At 39.2% G+C, this 18,969-nt stretch overlaps 1 protein-coding gene across 6 annotated transcripts; it reads right to left on the reverse strand.

Annotated features, from left to right (window-relative positions):
* Positions 1 to 1,110: 1,110 nt before the first annotated feature.
* Positions 1,111 to 18,563, reverse strand: Pcmtd2 (protein-L-isoaspartate (D-aspartate) O-methyltransferase domain containing 2). Of its 6 annotated transcripts, XM_050151017.1 has the most exons (7): positions 18,449 to 18,525; positions 14,791 to 14,910; positions 13,429 to 13,759; positions 11,864 to 11,966; positions 10,334 to 10,505; positions 6,706 to 6,829; positions 1,111 to 3,703 (listed from the first exon to the last, which is right to left on the reverse strand). In XM_050151017.1, the coding sequence occupies exons 3-7, from the start codon at positions 13,733 to 13,735 to the stop codon at positions 3,330 to 3,332; spliced, it is 1,080 nt and encodes a 359-aa protein (XP_050006974.1). In that variant the 5' UTR covers positions 13,736 to 13,759; positions 14,791 to 14,910; positions 18,449 to 18,525; the 3' UTR covers positions 1,111 to 3,329. The 6 variants fall into 6 exon arrangements, with proteins under 6 accessions (XP_050006974.1, XP_050006973.1, XP_050006975.1 ...); XM_050151016.1 differs by lacking the exon at positions 14,791 to 14,910 and having other exon boundaries at positions 18,449 to 18,563; XM_050151018.1 differs by lacking the exons at positions 14,791 to 14,910; positions 18,449 to 18,525 and adding an exon at positions 17,646 to 18,428.
* Between the last annotated feature and the right edge of the window lie 406 nt (positions 18,564 to 18,969).

Consider the following 18,969-nt stretch of genomic DNA (forward strand, 5'->3'; position numbering starts at 1 on the left):
AGATGAGGGGGCTAAAGAGTGGAGCTTCCAGAGAAGGTCTCTACTGGTAACTGTTTCTTTGAGGGATTCTTAATGGGATGATGAATTTGTGGGTTCTGATCAAGTCTGCATGTGGAAAATGTAGGCAATGATGTGATTTCATAGTGGGAGACCTGGCTTGCTCCCTGGAAGAGTCAAATACTAGATCTGTTCATTAACTTGACAGTAAGGACAGGGTCCAGAACAAAGCTCTAATGCCTGCTGGACTTCTCCCACTAGTGATAGCATTTCCTGTTCTTTATGCTACTAGGAACTGAGAAGCAGCTCAGTCAGGTGGGAGACCCATCATTATCTCATGCAAGGATTCTTGACCGACAGTAGACGTGTGAAAACAGGGTTAAGAAGAAATCTCTTTGGATGAGTGGACAGATATCAGCCTGCTGAGATGCTTTAAGAGAATCAGCACATAAATAATATTTCCTCTGAATCAAGCAAAAATAACAAGTATCTATATAAAAAGTATCCATATTAATCATTAAATTTTTTAAATATTATGGAGTGGTCAGAGTGTCAACTTGATTTTTCCGTCAGTCTGGATATTTTAAAGGTTCCTTTTTTTTTTTTTTTTTTTTTTTTTGATTTTTCGAGACAGGGTTTCTCTGTGGTTTTGGAGCCTGTCCTGGAACTAGCTCTTGTAGACCAGGCTGGTCTCGAACTCACAGAGATCCGCCTGCCTCTGCCTCTCAAGTGCTGGGATTAAAGGCGTGCGCCACCACCGCCCAGCATTTTAAAGGTTCTTAATATTGTTTTTTGTTAATTAAATGAAAACAGGCTCTTTCACAGACTCTTAGAATTATGTACTGTTTTGAAGGTAATCTGATGGGTGATGGATTTTGATGGCCAATTTGAGTCTCGCTGTGGGATGGCATCTGATAAACTCACTTATACATGTGCTGGATACGCCAACACTAGGGTGTTTGTAGGTGTGGAATAATTACACAATGTAAAAAAAAAAGGAACTGACATTTGGAACGTATACAAACTGCAATCCCACTGAAAAGAATGGAATTTTAGCAAGACGTAAATGTAACCAATTCCATACTCAACACAGAAGCAATGCTGAGAATAAAATGTCTTAACTACTTTTTTATTGATTCACTTGAGTTCCCCATGTGTTTCATCTCATTGAAAAAACAAACAAAACAAAACAGTGTTTCTAAAGTTCTTGGATTTTCGACTTTAAGTTGCACATTGGCAAATCTATTTTTATGTATACCTTTGATTCTTACATTAAAACAGAAGTCACATGTTTAAAAATAACCACTCCTTAAAACAAAAGCAGTTGTCAATGTTGTTTACAATACAGATCCTGAAGACATTTGATTACATTAAGATTTAGTAGTCTAAAAAAGAATGCGGTACATTATACTAAATTCTGGCAACAAAGTGTGTTTACTCACAAGAAAATTCCAATTCTTCCCTGGTTTTATAAAGACCAATCTATTTCTCACATGTTATGACTCTATTCAACTGAATTATGATTTAAAATGCAGAGTGATAACATAACTACAAAATATAAGAAAAGTTTAACATGTAAAGGAAAATGTCTCATGCATTATAATTTTTTTATTCCAGCATAAAAGCAAATGTGGTTTTTCAAAATGCAGCTCACACTCAATCACAGGAAAAAATTCAGTCAAGCCACCTAATATACAGACTTTACAGATTTATTTAAATTTATGTTCAAAATTCCAGTAACAAAAGTCTACCTAACAATTAGAGTTAACATCAACTAAGATCTGCAAACTACAAACATTTGCAAGCCAAGTTAGAGCATGCATTTCTCTCTGAAAGAAAAGAAGCCTGACTTGGAGTTAAAAGGCAGGTAAAAACAACTATGAACTTTCTTTAAATAGCTTATATTTAAAGTAATGTAAGTGTACATTATATTTATAATATAGGGCAATAGATGTTTTACCAACTATACATGCAGACTACACTGTGTGGTAAAATGATTCAACAACTTAAAAAAGAAAAAGAAAAAAGATCCAAAATATCCATTTAAGTTGGAGAAATCACAAATCAAACCTCTCCCTGCAAGTCATGTGAGGCTAACCTGAAATAAATCATAAAATCTCAGTACTTAAATCCTAAATTAACACTCTAATTTGGGTTTATTGTTAACAATTTACACTATTCTTTTCTTTGGGTTAAAAAAGTTTTTTTTTTTTTTTAAGAGCCAGCTTTTGGAGTCAGCAATGTAACTTCAAGTCCTGCCCTCTGACAGCCAGAAAGGTTGCTTTAAAAAAAAATATTGATAGTTCTCAACACCAACAGCCTGGAGATAATAAATTTCACAACTCACTGGGTTAAACTGCTCTAATGCAATGGAGCTAGTAAAATACATATATCTGTTCTTAAGAAAATTTACAAAACTAACAATTTTTTCTCCAGAATTATAAAAGATAAAAATCTATGAATTGATACTCTAGTATGATCACAGAAAGATAGCAAACTAAAGTCAAGAAGTATGCAGGGAGGGGGCTGTCTGTAACACCCTGCAGTGTCTCTACTTGCTCTGAAAATTCCCATTTAAATACCTTAGAAACCTGTTCTGGTCTTTGCAATTCAGTGACTGGCTTATCACTCACACATTTTTTTTTTTTAAGTAAGAAAAACTTGTTTTCTTTTTAGACTATCCTGTAAGAGATTACTTGATGGTGGTTCTTATCAAGTAACAGAGGGCATGAGGGAGAGAGGGTCAACTACTTAGAAGCCTTTGGAAATTTCAGAAAGACATCTGGCAGTTTTATATTTTATTCCTCTTCCTCCTGCATCTCATTTTCTTTTCCTTTTAAAAATTTCAAGTTGATATTTCACATAAGATTTGATTAAAATAAGAGAGGCTTTCCAACATTTCCCAACCTAGAAAACAACAAAAGTCAGATGAACTCAGTGCCAGCAATAGAATTACGACATAAATTCAAGCTGAATAGTGGTATGTCACACCCAAAGATGCCCTCACACCTTTCCAAACATGCCCCTTGCTTCACACAGGATCCAATACAATTCAGTTCCAGCCTCAATGTATAAGTTTGCCTGCATGAGGAGCAGACATCATGCAGGTCCCAATGAGTTCAAATTACAGCAAAGCCAACAAGATGCACACCCCACCCCACCCCCACCACTAACGAAAATAATTCAATGAAGTTTCTTGTTGGATTGTGCTTAAATAAATCACACCATTGCATGAAAGTTTTAGAGGATAGTCAGGAACCAATGAAGGGAAAAGACACGAGTACCTGGCCAGCGGTTTGTTCTGGGTATCCTGGTCCCACTCTCCCACAAGCTCACTTTTCCCTGTAATACAGCAGGTAGTACTTCAGGGGGTCAGGCAATGGGAGGCGCAATACCCTCTGGCGAAGGAAGTTTACTGGTGGCTCAGGCTTGGCCTCCCGTAAGGTCCTCTCTGCCACTTCCCGCCGATCCTCCTCTGCATCCTCACAGCTGGTGTCATCAGAGGGGTTGGAAATTCGACTGGCAAAGACTTCTTTGTCCAAAAAGACAATGGTCTCCATTCGCCGACGACGAAGTCGCCTTCTTTTAAACATAGGTGTGCTCTTCAGTCCACCTCCTCTGGTGGCTTCCTGGCGCATAGCCCTCTTGATGCTGCCACGGATAGCAAGCCTGGCCAGGTCCTGCAGGCTGCGCACAGCCAGTGGTGCTGTGGACAGGGGTAGAGCCTATGGGCATGGGCAAGGTCAACCCCACACCTAACTTGCCGGAAGAACTTCAAAGAAGGGCAACATTCTAACAAAATAGGAACTAGTGGTCTACTCTGCATGCGTGTTTCTCAGACATATCCACATAATTCTTAACTAGTGGTCTACTCTGCATGCGTGTTTCTCAAGGACATATCCACATATACTAATTCTAACAAAATAGGAACTAGTGGTCTACTCTGCACCATGCGTGTTTCTCAAGGACATATCCACATATACTAATTCTTAACTCTGAAAAGGAAAGAAATACCGTCTAGCCATCCATCAGTCAGCAGCAGAATTTGGAACCTTAGGGTTTGTTCTTGCAGACTAGTTTATAACTCAATTTACTCTGCTCAATGACATGATAACATCCACTCAACAATACAGTAATCTATATTTCGAACATCCTTTTATCTATTTTAATAGTTTCATAGTAATTTATATATTATTTTTCTGCTAAAGTAGACAAATGAAAATCTAAAACCATTTTAAGAAAAAACAAATTTTCCAAATCACACCAAAGGGAAAAAAAATGGAAACCAAACACAACTTTAAGCTAACAATAAACACATAGCAGTAATAAGGGTTTTTCTCAAAGTAAAAGGAATTAGAGACCAAGGGTTTAAATAAACAGAAAATCTAAAACCCTTTTTCCCTCCAGTGCACATAACCTTCTCCAAACAAGATGCCACCCTATAGAGAGGACTCTCGTGTTATCTGCAGCATTTGCTACCTAAATCATAAACCCTGCCTAAAGACCACCAGTATCCTCTGCCCTGCAGAAATGCAAGTCTGTAGACCAGGTTCTAACAGCAAACAATACCTCCTCCCTCTTTCAGAGGTACCAACCTTTCTCTCTTTTCCTCTGTCCCTGAGAACATGGGGCTGTGCTCTCTCTTTGGGATGGTTCTACAGTATCTTGCCCGCATCCTCCAATGTAGCTCAACAAATGACCTGTGGTATATCCTGCTCTCACTAACTCAATTCAAGAAAGACTAGTTCTAGAACCTCTGCAATTCAGCTGTTTCCCTGAGATGCTAAAAACAGTCCCTCACTGGCTACTGGGCTCCCAAGCATCAACTCTGGCCTACTGAGCTTTCTCTAAGGACTACCAGGAAAAGCTGGTTCAGTTCATATCCCTTCTCTATGACTTCTCTTCCTTGGGCCTTGTGACACCCTCAAAGGCTCCAGTATCCACTCCGCTTCTCTCTCAGTATGATCCTTGGTTTTATATCTATTCTATGACTTTAAGTAATACAGACCATTTCCCTAAGCTGAAATTTCGTCCCAGTCAAGACAATCCTACCCCACATTTAGCATAGACAATAATATCAATCAATACCTTGGGCTCTCCTGTTCCTCCTCAGAAAGGTCATGTATCCCTGAACCCTTCCTGCTGAGGCTAGTGTAGTCTCAATCTTTGTCTCTTGCCTGATGGGGGAAAACCCCATCAACTTCCTTCCTGATGCCTGCCTCCAACCTGCATACAGGCCACTTAGGAGGATGCTCCAGGGCAGTGCATGTCCAAGTTGTTCAGTATCATTGTGGGCTGGCTTTGCTATACTGTTTCTCTTACTTCCTTGGTCTCATAAAAATCAGTGATCTAGGAAAATCTGAGAAGACAGAAACTGCAAATACCCTACCCAACTTTGGTTAATGCTAACCAAATCACATGAATGTTTATCACTAAACATTCACAGTGAGCATTTCAGAAGGCAACACATATCCAGGCTTGACAAGTCCTCATACAGAAACACTCATTTCTAACCAGATCTTCAAAGTCTTCCAAATGCTCTCATGAGTCCTTGTCTTCCACCAAATCCAGCCACTATGCCAGAAAATCATAGGCCACATTTGTTGAAAGAATAAAATTTCAGAGCACCAGTCTGACAAATTCACCCTCCAAATGATGGCATTGCAGCATCTTCAATAACATCTGAGGCTCTCCACAGCCATACAATGAACTAAAACCCAAACTACACATAAGTCAAGTTTTTCCAACACATCCCACGACAACACCACAGAATGTATGTCTCTGTTGCCTTGGTTTTCCTGGTTCTCTTTACTCCTCCTCTCTTAAGGGAATTCCTTCTCACCCTCAAAATCAAGCACAACATAACAACATCTTGTACATGCCTTCCCTAGTCTTTATAAACTCCTTGGTATGTTTCACTGTTAATTGTTAACTGAATTTCATATGACACACAAAGTAGGACAATTTGTTAAATGACTATTACAAATTGAAATGTTTTGTAAAAAATTCACCAAAATGTATTTGTTTTCAATCTATAATAATTCACATTTCTATTATATTTTTCTCCCTCTCTTTCTTGCACACACACACACACAGACATTTTCTAAATGTTTTAAGTGATCAGAAAGCATGATGAATAGTCTTCACTTGGAAACCCTAAATCTTCAAAACTTTGAAATCCTATTTCTGTGAGAGCTGTTTAAAATATAAAACATCAGGATGAATATCACCCTATTTAAGCTCCATGCTGAGTCTACATCTTAGAGATAAAAACACAAAGGTTTAGAGCATATGAGGCTATCCCAAATTTCCCAGTCACACAGAAGAACAGGCTCCTCATCCATATTGCTTAAAGCAGCATGAGACAGGTACTATGAGGAAGAGAAAACTGTGTGCAGGTGCCACTACACATTCCCATCAGGCAAAGCAAACTGCCTGAGATTCCCACATGGCAAAATTAGCTCTTCTGTGAATCTGCTACTTTCAAATGCATGATCAGCAACAACATTGTATAGATTTAAAAGAAGACTAAAATCACCTAAGATGGGTTAAATAGATAGACTTTTTAAATGCCTAAAGTATCTTGTATAATTTGTGGGCTGAAATAAGGGAGGTTAACACTCTTTAATATCAAAGGGATTTTTTTTGTACTTTTTTTCTATTCTGATTTTAATCAGCCATAAAGGACAGATAGATGCTTATACTCACGTAGCTGAACAAGTCTGGATTGTCCTGACTCCGAACGGCAGGGTTGGACCAGAGGGGCGAAGGAAACAGCCAGAATCTTTTTTGTTTCCCAAGCAGAGGGGCCTGTGCGTGTTATCTTGGTCAACTATCTCAAAGACAAAACAAGAATATTCAAAGGATTTGGCTACTAGACAACTTACATTTAAGTACAATCGTTTCAATATATGAAATCTAAATATGAAATAGCCTGTCTATATAACACCTAATGTGATGTGAATTACAACTAACAGGAATATATTATTATGCAATGCTTAGCATGAACATACTCAAGCTCCTTAACCTACCTTCTGTTTACAAGAAATACAAATGATAAGCAAGTTAAAGGGCTAGAAGAGAATGAGATAAGGAAGAAAAATTCTTACCAAACAATTTTCTAGAGTTCTTCAAAAGAGTGATCGGGGATAAGTTGGGAAGGGTCTGTCCTCAGTAAAAATAATCAAAGATGCACAATAGCTACAATATTTCAACCATAAAAAACCCTGAATTCTGTGCTGATATGGGATGTCCTTATGTGTATGTGTTGCTTTTACTAGATAATGAATAAAGCTGTTTTGACCAATGGCTTAGCAGAGTAAAGCCAGGCAGGATATCCAAACAGAGATATAGAAAGAGAGTAGGCAGAGTCAAGGAGACACCATATAGGAGACAGACACAAAAACCTTACGGGTAGGCTACAGCCTCGTGGTAATACATGGATGAATAGGAATGGGTTAATTTAAGATGTAAGAGCTAGTTAGGAATACACCTAAGCTACTGGCCAAAGAGTGTTATAATTAATATAGTTTCTGTGTGGTTATAAAGGTACAGACTCTGCTTTCAGTGTGCTGCTTTCAGGAATATAGCTACAATGGCATCTGAGGCACAAAACATCTAAGGTGCAAGCCATCTGCACCTGTAACAGGAAGGGAGCAGGAGAGGCCAGACACTACCACCATGTTGATGTGACTTTATTCAACATAAATGTGTCATTCTGGATACCTAAGCAATTGTCCTTACTCTCACTAACTGCACTTCAGAGGTGCAGTGGGATATGTTATCGGATACACAGCAATGTAGATCATCAAAACACTTTATACTATACAATTAGTACCTAAGAACCCAATTTAACAACAAAGTCACATTTGTTTAACATGACTAGGACAGTCTGTAAGTAGACAAGTAAGTCATAGAACTTATAAGTTTATATGCTTATCTTTTCTAAAAACATCTAACTCAGAAAATCATCTACAATTAAGACTCTTGATTGGGGGAGGGGGAGGGAAATGGGAGGCGGTGGCAGGGAAGAGTCAGAAATCTTAAATAAAAATAAAAAAAGACTCTCTAAAAGGATTAAGCAGCACAATATATAGGGAAATATCTAAAGATTAACCATATTCAGGGATAACAGCAAAAACATTCTTTCAGAAAAATTTGAAGATTAAAAAAGCATGTGTGTGTGTGTGTAAAGGTCTGTGCATGAGTGCCAGTGCTCTCAGAGTCCAGTACAGATCATCAGAATCCCTTCGTGAGCTCAGTTCCTTTGTAAGAACAGTATGTTCTTAACCGTTGGGCCATCTCTTCATCACCTAGAATCTTTTTTGTTTTATTTGTTTACTTAAGCAGAGGGTTTTTTGTTTTTGTTTTTGTTTTTTTGTATTGCCCTGGCTATCCTGGAACTCGCTCTGTAGACCAGGCTGGCCTCCAACTCAGAGTTCCACCTGATAAAAGGCATGCACCACCACCACCCAACTACCCAGAAACTTTCTTTTTAAAGGATAGTTTCTAGCTAGAATGAACATCAAACATTTAAGCATAGTACATAAGTGATATGTAAGACCTTAAATAAAACTATAAGCCTGTATTTCATAATCTAGATGAACAGATGGAGATAGTATGAGGATGCCCATCCTTTTCAAATTAACTAGAGCTAAAATGATCTCAATCAAAATTAGTGATACTAAAAGACAAACAAAGCCCTATTAGTCACCTCCCTTTGATTAAAAAAAAGGAAAATTACTTAGAAAATTAATAAGCAAACATTAAGAACCAAAATTTATCCTGTATGTCTTACATAATGTATACTTCAGGGGGACCAAATCAGTAATAAGCAGTTTTCTCTTTATCAAAGTTAACCAGCACCTAAATACAGAAAAAATGAAGGAATTTAAATGTATTATTCTATAGACAGTAAGAGGCTAGAGCTAATGGGCCAGTCAGCTTATAATTTATGGAGACCTATGTGTGATTTTCTTTGGGACTAAACAGTCGTGGGGTACCGGGCAGGACAAAAACCCCAACAAACAAGCAGCCTGGTCCGCCATGTTACAAGTGATACTCTATCAGACATTACAAGTAATCTAGAGGGGTTCTGAAGCACACAGGAGGATGTGTGTAGGCCATATGCCACTATCACATGACATGATTTTATAAAAGGATCTGAGGCATCTCCATATTTTGTCATCATGAGTGGAAGAAAGTGATCTCAGAATGAATCCTTTGTATACTGAGGGCAAATGTCTATTTTTATTACGTGGATTATATTCTTTTGTTCTCCTCCATCAAAATATGACAAAGGTAAACTCTACCAAGCCTCTAGATATAATTACCAATAGGTAGAAAATACAAAGGACAGAAGAACATGCATCTATGGACTGAAAAGTCCAGAGTGTAGGAAAACACTATGAGACCAATAACCTACTCTCCTGAATAAATCAGTTGTAAAGAAAATATGAAAAAGAAAACCAATAGATTAAAAAATAAGAAGGAAAACTGAGCTAGGAAAATAGCTCAGTTGGTAAAGTGTTTGACATGCAAACAAGAGAACCAGAGTTCCAACCCCCAGCACTCAATTAAACATTAAGGCAGATGGTGTGGTTCACCTGTAATCCCAACAGTCAGAAGGTGGAGACAAGGAATCCACAGAGCAAGCTGGCTAGCTAGATTAGGCAAACTGGTGAACTCTGGTTTCAAGTGAGAAATCCTGCCTCCATACATAAGGTGGAAAGCAATCAAAGAAAATACCAGATGTCAATTCTCTGGCCTCCACATGCACATGACATGCATACCTGCACACTGGCAAATATACGTGGCCACACACATGCGAATACCCATACATAAACACACACACCTAAGACATGCATCAACCAAATGCAACTTTTAAATACCAAAATGATATAGATTCAAAATTAAATGACTTAAAATTACATTCATGACCTCTTTTAAGTAAAGCATTGTAAGTTACAAGACAATCTATACAAGAAAATTTTGGAAAAGGGAAAAATGTGTAAAATACTTTCCATCAAGTATTGAGCAAGTAGACCATTATAAGACAACAAAAACAACAAAGGGAGCTAGGATGAAGATGAAGAGAAGGAAGAAGAGGAGGGAAGGAAGAAAATTAGTGGTGAGAAGGAAAAAAGAACAAAGAGAACAAATCTAAGAGAAAAAGGAGGTAAGGGAAGGTTCAGACATAGCACCTAGGGTTTGGAAGACCTAGGCATATCCATCCTGCCCTCGGTTAATAAAACGGCAGAAGCTATTGCAAAAGTAGTACAGATAAACTGACTGTGAAGGAGAGTATACACAACATCAGCTGTGTAGAGAACCTGACCTTCTCTTCCAAGGGCATGACAAGGATCCCTCCAACTTTAAGAAGATTCTTCATGTACTCTTCGTGTTCTTTCTGCACACCTGCTCCACAATACACACGATCATACTGACAACAATCTGGAGCAATCTCTAGGCAGTTGCCAGTTACAAACAAAGGTTCACAGAAGTCAAATCTGCGAAGAAAGAAGTTTTCTGTAACTATATGTGTCATTGCAACAAGTGCATAAAACAAACTTGTGCTTACCATAGGTTATGTTTTAATTACAAAATCACAGACAAGGAAACACTTTCTGGATCCAGGAGCTAGAAGCTGTATTACTTTATAAATAGATCCTTAGAAATTACAAACAAAATAAAATGAAAGTGAATGTTCCAACATGATCTAAATATAAAGCACCAGCCATCAGTTTTCACTGTTTTTACAATGTGCAACACCACATTCAGTTGCATGACAAGCAACTGGAGATTTTACCAGATTTTGATTATTTCAGTGTGTGTGTGTGCATGCATGTACCGCATGCACGCATGAAAACTTCAGAGGACAACTTGTAGAAGTCAGTTCTCCTTTCACCAGGTGGTTCCCAGAGATCAAATTCAAATCATCACTCTGGGCAGCAAGTTCTTTTACCTACCCTGAGCCATTTTGCCAATCCCAACAGAAAGTTTTAAAGAGCACTTTCTCTTTTTGGACAGGCACTCTCTACTGTCTAGCCTAGAAATTGACATGTAGACCAACTCGCTCAAACTCACAAAGATCTGCTTGCCTCTGTCCACAACTACCAAAAAAAAAGCACTTTTTATTCTCTGAAACTCCCATTCTTTAAGAAGTTCAGTGCATGTTTTAAACACCAAGAGCTACTTACATAAACTGTTCAAAAACAAACGTAACTATTCTATTGTAGAAACCATTAGGTGATAAAAGTTTTCTATACTGGAACATGAAAACTGAATAAAGTTTTTGTTCTCTTCTCTTACTATACTGATGAAAAGTTAATGTAAGTGTCATAAGTTATAAAACACAAAGCTGGCTGGAAGATGGTGTTAATCACAGCACTTGGGAGGCAGAGGCAGGAGGATCTCTGTAAATCCGAAGCCAGCCTGGTCTGATTTCCAGTGTAGTCAGAGCTGTAAAACAGAAAAACCATGTCTCAAAAAATAAAAAAACAAACAAACAAACAAACAAAAAGCTGCCCAGGTGTGGTGGTGCATGCCTTTAATCCCAGAACTCAAGAGACAGATGCAGGTGGGTTAATATAAATTTAAGGCCAGCCTGGTCTACATAGTGAGTTCCAAGATAGCCAGGGCTATGTGAGGATACTTTGTCTCAAAAAACAAAGAAATAAAATAAAATAAAAACCATAAAGACCTTAAGACTAGAGAATATTAAAATAGTACAGTAACTAGGGTAGATACACATATAACCTGGGATCATCTCATCATACTTTGTTTATTGACCAATGCATATTAAACAGGCTTTTTCTATCTATCATTAACGTCCTTAGTTGAACCAATGGGTTGCATCTGACCATACTTGTCAAAACTATCACTTGTTCTGATGAAGACATCCAGTTTCTGCTTGGCATACTCAGTCACATCTGAATGAAGCTCCACCCCATGGTTCACACCAAAAGGACCTGAAAATATTGAGAATAACAAAGCTCTTAGAATAGGAAAAGAACCCTTGTTCATTTGTTTTTCTGTACTTTACTAATTACAACACAGATAATTATGTAATGTATAATTACAGAAATTGACAAGGTTTTAAGGTCTCAGCACATTTGTGGCTCTAAATCACTCAGGGAGTCTTTCTATTCATTAACACAGTATTTGTTTTGATGCCTGGACTTTTCAAACATCAAAAGAACAATTTTTAAAAATTTGCAAATTAAAAAAAAGCAAGAGAAAAAGAAATTTTTCTGAAAAATTTAAGAAGAAATCTATATTTACAAATAAAACTTATATTAGGCTCTATCTCTATCTCACAGCACTTTCATTATCACTACTGGCGGTGTCGAGTGGCAGTGTCTCCAGACTTACTCTCTTCACAGGCATTAAGGCGCACTCTGTGTGTCCATAGCACAGAGATCAACAATAGCTATCTCCACTCCCAAAGTTACTGCTTGAGACAGATTCCCACTCAGCTTAACTGGCTGGCCAAGAAGCCCCTAGAGCCTATCTCTGTTTCGCAGCACTGAGATTACAGGCGCACACTGTTGCACTTTTATGTATTCTGGGGATTTAAACTCAAGTGTTCATGGTTGTACAGCATCTCCTAAGCTCCCCAGGATCTTTTCATTAGCATTTCTAATCTAGGTGGCTTTATTATCTATTCCCCCCAACAAAAACCACTACCTTAGTCAAGGTAAAACTTTTCAGGTAAAATCAAGCAAGACAGAGGAATGATAAATAATCTGGGCCTGTGTACTTTTCTTAAAGCATGGAAACCACGTCTCAATCAAAGACAAATTAAGATTAAAAATCATTTCAATTGAGAAGAAAAACAAGCAACATCTAAAGTCTTTGCCCCAATATACATTTTACACAAGGCAGGAATTCAATAGCTCTTTGGTTGATAATCCTGATAATAATATCAGAAATGGCCATATTCATACATACATTCTACAACTTGTAGAGAATACAGCCTAAATGACTCCAAACATGATAACCTAAGAAATCCCTTCCATCTCTGAAAATGCCTTAAAAATACATAAACTTATTACTCCTTTAGCAGCAAACAACAAAACAGAAACAGCTAAAATGAACTTCAACTACCAAAGGATTTTAATGATAGTGGAAAAAAGAGCAAAAGAATGATTAGATTAAATTAAGAAATCACATAAAGTCAAGATTTATACACTTTTGCTGTTTTCCATCATTCATAGCAGAATGCAGCAGCACAGGTAAGAGGAGACAAAGAAATGGAAACCCCCCACTTACAACTCATCAGTCATCCACCACCTGTAGCTAAGCTTCAGACAACTGATAGGAGGTTCATGGTCTTCACCAGGGGATGCAACCAGCCCACTAAATTTTCTATCTCAAACGATAGACATTGTTCTAACACAGAGAGGACTCAAGCTCCGTATCCACACTCACCTAGAATGAGGCCCACCATGGAGCTGAGGTAGCCAGTACCACTGCCCAAATTGAGAAATGAGAGCCCAGGCTGCAGATCCAGAGCCTCCATCACCTCTGAGTAGATGCAAGGGGCTGAGAGATGAATGTTTCCATGCTTCCATGCCAAGTCTTTGTACGCATTTTCTTTAAAATCTTCAAGGTAATAATCTGCTCGATCGATAGCTCGGAAAGCCTGCTCTACTAAGTCCGTCCGGATGTACTGGGCTTCCTTCAAATTGTCAATGAGCTCATCGTTGTCCTCACCAGCACTCACAGCACCGCCCATGTTCAAGATTACAATCAAGCAAGACTACAATTAAAACATTAATAACTATTTACATTAAAGTCAAGAGCAAAACAATAAAACCTCTAAACACATGTTATTTTCACGAATATAATAATAAATATGAATGTAAAAAAGACAGAAGTATCTTTTGTCAATAACTGCTTCACCCTCCAAGGATGCTGGTATTAAGAGCGGGGATTACAGGGCCAAAGGAATGGTTCAGTGGGTAAAGTACTTGACACAGAGCCAATAACATTAGTGCATTCCCCAGAACCTACATAAAGATGAGAGGAAAGAATCCAATACCACTGGGTTGTCCTCTGATCTCCTCATCCACATAATGGCATGTGTGAGCCCACACACACCATAATTTTTTTAATTAGGAAAAAAAAATCCTAGTACCACTAGAAAGTTAAGTCAACAGCAAATAAGCCATTTGATGTTTGACTGACTCAATTTTTAAAAAAAAAATTACATTTATTATTTGGAGGATATGTATAGTAGTCTATGTGCACCACAAAACACAAGAGGAGGTCAGAGAACAATTTGCAGGAGTGATCTCTAGGGATCCTATGGTACCTTTACCCTTTGAGCCATCCAGAAATTCAAATTTAATGGTATCCCAATGTTAACTAGGGCATTACATCTCAACGTATACACAAACTCATCCACAACAAGCAATCCATCCAACCTGACTTGGTTACTCTGATGTTTAAACTGTAGTTAAAAATATCCACAAAACTTTCTTTCCAAATAGAACACACTGTGACAAATACCTTATTGTAACAAACATAAAATCAGTTTCAAGGCTAACGTTTAGCAGAGAAGTTGTCCCTGCCAGCACTGTGTGTCCTACATCCCTAACACAGCTTCCCCTCGCCTCTAAGAAATATACCTCTTATCTTTTCCCACAGTGTCTTGCTGAAGAAAGCATTCCTTTTAGGTCCAATTACTAATATACAATATGCCCTGGTAAGTACACAGAGAATATTTTTTACCCTGAAGAAGTCTTTTTCTTCGTAGAAAAATAATATCCTCCCCAGTTTTATACTGACCTTGGGTGACTTTTCCAAACTAATGACTTTATTTCTTACAAGGTGGTGATGCTGGTATAAACTGCTGAAGACTATGGAGTCAGAGGAAGATCTGTAGACTTTCTGAGTCAAAACAGCCTCCTGTTCAGGAGTTCAAGGTCATCTTCAGTGAGTTCCAGGCAAGCATGGACTACTTAAGAACCTGTCTCAGACCAGGTGGTGGCACATGCCTTTAGTCACATCACTCAAGAGGCAGAGAGAGGAGGAGCTTTGTGAGTTTGAGGCCAGTCTGGTCTACAGAGTGAGTTCCAGGACAGCCAAGGCTACACAGAGAAGCCCTGTCTAGAAAAAGAAAAAGGAAAATAAAAAAAAAAGAAGAACCTCAATAATAACAAAACTACTATGGTTCCCCTCCCCTCTCAGTCTTCTTTCTGCAACACTAGAGACAACCACTCTACACATCCATGTGCACAAATGGTAACAGCGCTGCCTGGAAAACTAAGCCTAGAAATGAAGATACCACTCTGACATTTTAAAACAGGTGAAAAACTATGTCTTGATACATATTTGTTTCTATTTTATGACAAAATAGTCCATCTTCATAATCAAGACAATATTTTTCAAATCATGATTCAACTATTGAAATTTCATCTACTTCTAAAGTAGATTCGGAGCTCTTTCCCCCAGCTGTAACTAGTCCTTAATACTAATACGGCTGGGCTTAATCTTGGATAAGTCACTTAGTTCTACTGCTACACTATCAATCTAACAGGGTCACCTTAAAATTGGGACACTAGTTGAAAATAGAGTAACGTATTTATATGCTTACAAGCCAATCTAAGAAAGAACCTTTAAAAACCACATAGCTACTGAATCAAGAAAGCCATCCTCTTCACCCTGAATATGTCACTCTGCCACAGTTCCAATATTTAACAGTTTCTAGCAGGTACCACAAACCATGTTAGATATGTTTCATTTAGTACTAGATGTTTATCTTACTGAACTTTTCCTCACATGAAAGCTTATTCCATATTAAAAGAACAGAATTTCACCAGGCAGTGGTGTGGTGATGCATGCCTTTAATCCCAGCACTTGGGAGGCAGAAACCAGTCTGGTCTATAGAGTGAGTTTTAGGACAGACTCCAAAGTTACAGAGAAACTGTCTCCAAAAAAACAAACAAAATAAACAAACAATTTCAGTAAGAATAGCAGCCATCTTTCTAACAGTTACCACCATCCAGTCAGCACTACACTAAACATCTAAAGGTGGAGTAAGCTAGCTGGTCTTAGTTACTGCTGCTCAGTCACAGACTGCAAGAGGAGTGTGGTGAAACCCAGCACTGTTTAGCCAAAGGTTTTTGTTTTGTGCACATCAAGGGTACAGATGTTAAAGACTCACGAGAGAACAACATTCTTTGTTAATTTCTTGTTAATATTTTCATAATCAAGTATAATGTGCATTTTACTGGTAAACTGTTCTGTGCTGTTTAAGCTTGTTCAAAACGGATGATGAAAGCAAGGTCTCTCTTGTACCAACTCTAGCATATTTGTTTCCAGTAGTCTCCAAATGTTCTCCAAAATACCTTTTTCTAGGGCTGGGTGGGCACCTAATTCTATGAATGGAGGAAAGAAAGAGCAAAACAGCCCAGGAATAAAATACTGTGTCCTTGATAATGATTAAAACGCTAACCATTTCCAAGACTATTGTTTATCAGATGGTATAAAAACGCCTCAGTAGAATAGGAAGCCAGAAATTCAGCCATGGAAACCTCACCCACTGAGCGAAAGTTGGCTTGAGAATCCAGATGACCGCTTCAACTTCTCCAGTCATCTGCTTCTTGCTATTCTTTAAAAAAAAAAAACAAAAAACAAACAAAAAAACAACAACTAGAAAGCCTCACCTGGGTCTCTCAATCAAGAATGCCAAATGGCTGCTTCAATTAGGACTTTTCCAGATGATTTCTGTCACTATCTTTTGTTTGTTCCCTCAATGGCTACTCGAGTCATCGCTATTAAATATGAGTACCAAATCTGATGATTTTTGCTATCTATAGTCTACTGCTATCACTACTCACTACTTCTCTTACTTTTGCTTGCTATATACTTATTAAATTTACTCATTTAAAACAGAAAGCTGGCTGGAGCTATTGTAGACCATGTTCCAGATCAGATAATTATCTAGACTACACAGAACACCAAGGTAGCCCTATCTGTCGCTATTGTTGGGGAGCAGGTAAACAATGATAAGAGTCTGATGTCTGATACTTAATATTATCTTTGTCTGACAATCTAAAGTTGCTTTGCATGGAAACATCAATTTCAAAAAAACAAAAACAACTTTGACACATCCTCACCAAACCAAATAGTATTGTTGCAACAGAATGTAATACATTGAAGGTGAAGAATCATTTTTAGGAGGCTGTCCTTCCCTCACTACACTACATACTTTAAGACTTGCTGTAATGCTTCTTACTCAGAAGCGATTAGCGAAGGCCAACAGAACAGAAAATCAGGGAAACACTGAGCAGCAGCAGCACAGAAGGATTCAAAATGGATAGGCACAATACAAGAGAAGGTGGACTAAGGGGGTTCTGTGTCACTTCTTTTGCTTGTTTTTGTTTTTTGTTTTGTTTTTCAAGACAGGGTTTCTCAGTGTAGCCTTGGCTGTCCTGGAACTCGCTCTGTAGACCAGGCTGGCCTCAAACTCACAGAGATCCACCTACCTCTGTGCCACTGCCGCCCTAGTACTAAGATTAAAGGCATGCACCACCACCACCTAGCAGGATGTCACTTCTTAAGCGGCTATCTTGCTGAGCAAATGAGTCCCAAACCATCACCCTGCCAGGAGAATGATGGGAATAACTGAGGCTTCTTACCTTGAAACCCAGAACTCTTGGAGGGTATGCATTAAGTGCATACGATTTGCTGTCTGATTCTGAAGCAAAGCTTGAATAGACTGGGGACAATTCCTACTGTATTATGCATTAAAAAAGCCTTGGCACTACCAGCAAGGTCTCAGTGAAGGATGGAGAAAAGCCAGGTCCAAGGGAGAGGCCAAACCCCACCACTTCAATTCTCTCCACATACAATCAGTGCTGCGCCTCTTTAAACACCTAGAAAGACAGCCTACAAACACCGGAATGGAGCCTACTTTAGCCATGTCTTCGCTAACGAGAACAGAGAACAGTGCAGGCAGATGACTGAGTTGGTGACTGAGGCACAGGCCTAATAAAAACCAAACAAAGGAACCAGGCCCCTGCAAATTTTCTCCAGCTATTTTAGACCTTTCCCCAGTCGGGTCCATTCTTTTCTCCTTTGCAGGACACTCTGCCTTCTTTCAAATAACCAAGGTGGAATTTGTTTCAAACCTTGGCAATGCCCGACTTGCCCTTGAACTAATTGCAAACGTTTTCTACTTAATCAGAAACAGGCTGTAGATCTAGAGCAAACATATCCTAGAGTTAGCAACAGGCAGTGGGGGGAGGGGGGGATACGCTGGAGGGGAGGTGCTGGAGGAAGATTTGGTGGGGGGGGGGGGCTGGGAGGGAGAGGGGGGGGGGGCAGGCGCTGGGGCTAGAAACTCTCAGAAGATGCTAAGAGACGCAGACGCTAGTGAACCGGTAACCAGAGGTGGAGAACCAGTACAGAGGGAAGGGCCGAGGGGCAGCAACAGCTCTACCTCGGCGCTTAGCGACTCTCGGGTTTAGACTCCGACAGCAGTTCTTTGGACGCTTCTTTCGCTTTCGCACCAACCTCGGCCGCTGTAAACATCCGCTGCTGCCTCTGCGCCTGCGCGCGCTATAGCGGAACTGAGCATGTGCAGTTGGAGGAGCTCTTAAAGGGGTAACAGCGCTGCCCCAGAACCCATCTTTTTCTCACTCCCTGGTTTGAATTCCTTAGTGGGTCCCTGCGTCAGTGGCTACTACGTAGTCTCAGAGTAGGTCCCTGGCCTGGTGATATGAGGGGATGCAGGCGTGTTGGCGGTGGGGAAAGTCTTTTGTCTGCTTATGACCACTCAAGGACACCTCCCCCACAGCAGAAAAGGCCGGAGTAAAGAAACAGTGATAGATTGGGTGCCCACGTCTGCAAGCATTACAACACAAATGACTGTCGGCCCTGCTGCTGCCAGACCACTGAGCCAAGGGGCCACCTGCACACTTGCGCTTTGCAATCCTTGAGCAGTTCTCCTGACCACTTCAG

Source organism: Alexandromys fortis, unplaced genomic scaffold, assembly GCF_014885135.2.
Source record: "Alexandromys fortis isolate MF-2015 unplaced genomic scaffold, M_Fortis_MF-2015_v1.1 scaffold_27, whole genome shotgun sequence".
NCBI classification, from domain to species: Eukaryota; Metazoa; Chordata; class Mammalia; order Rodentia; family Cricetidae; genus Alexandromys; species Alexandromys fortis.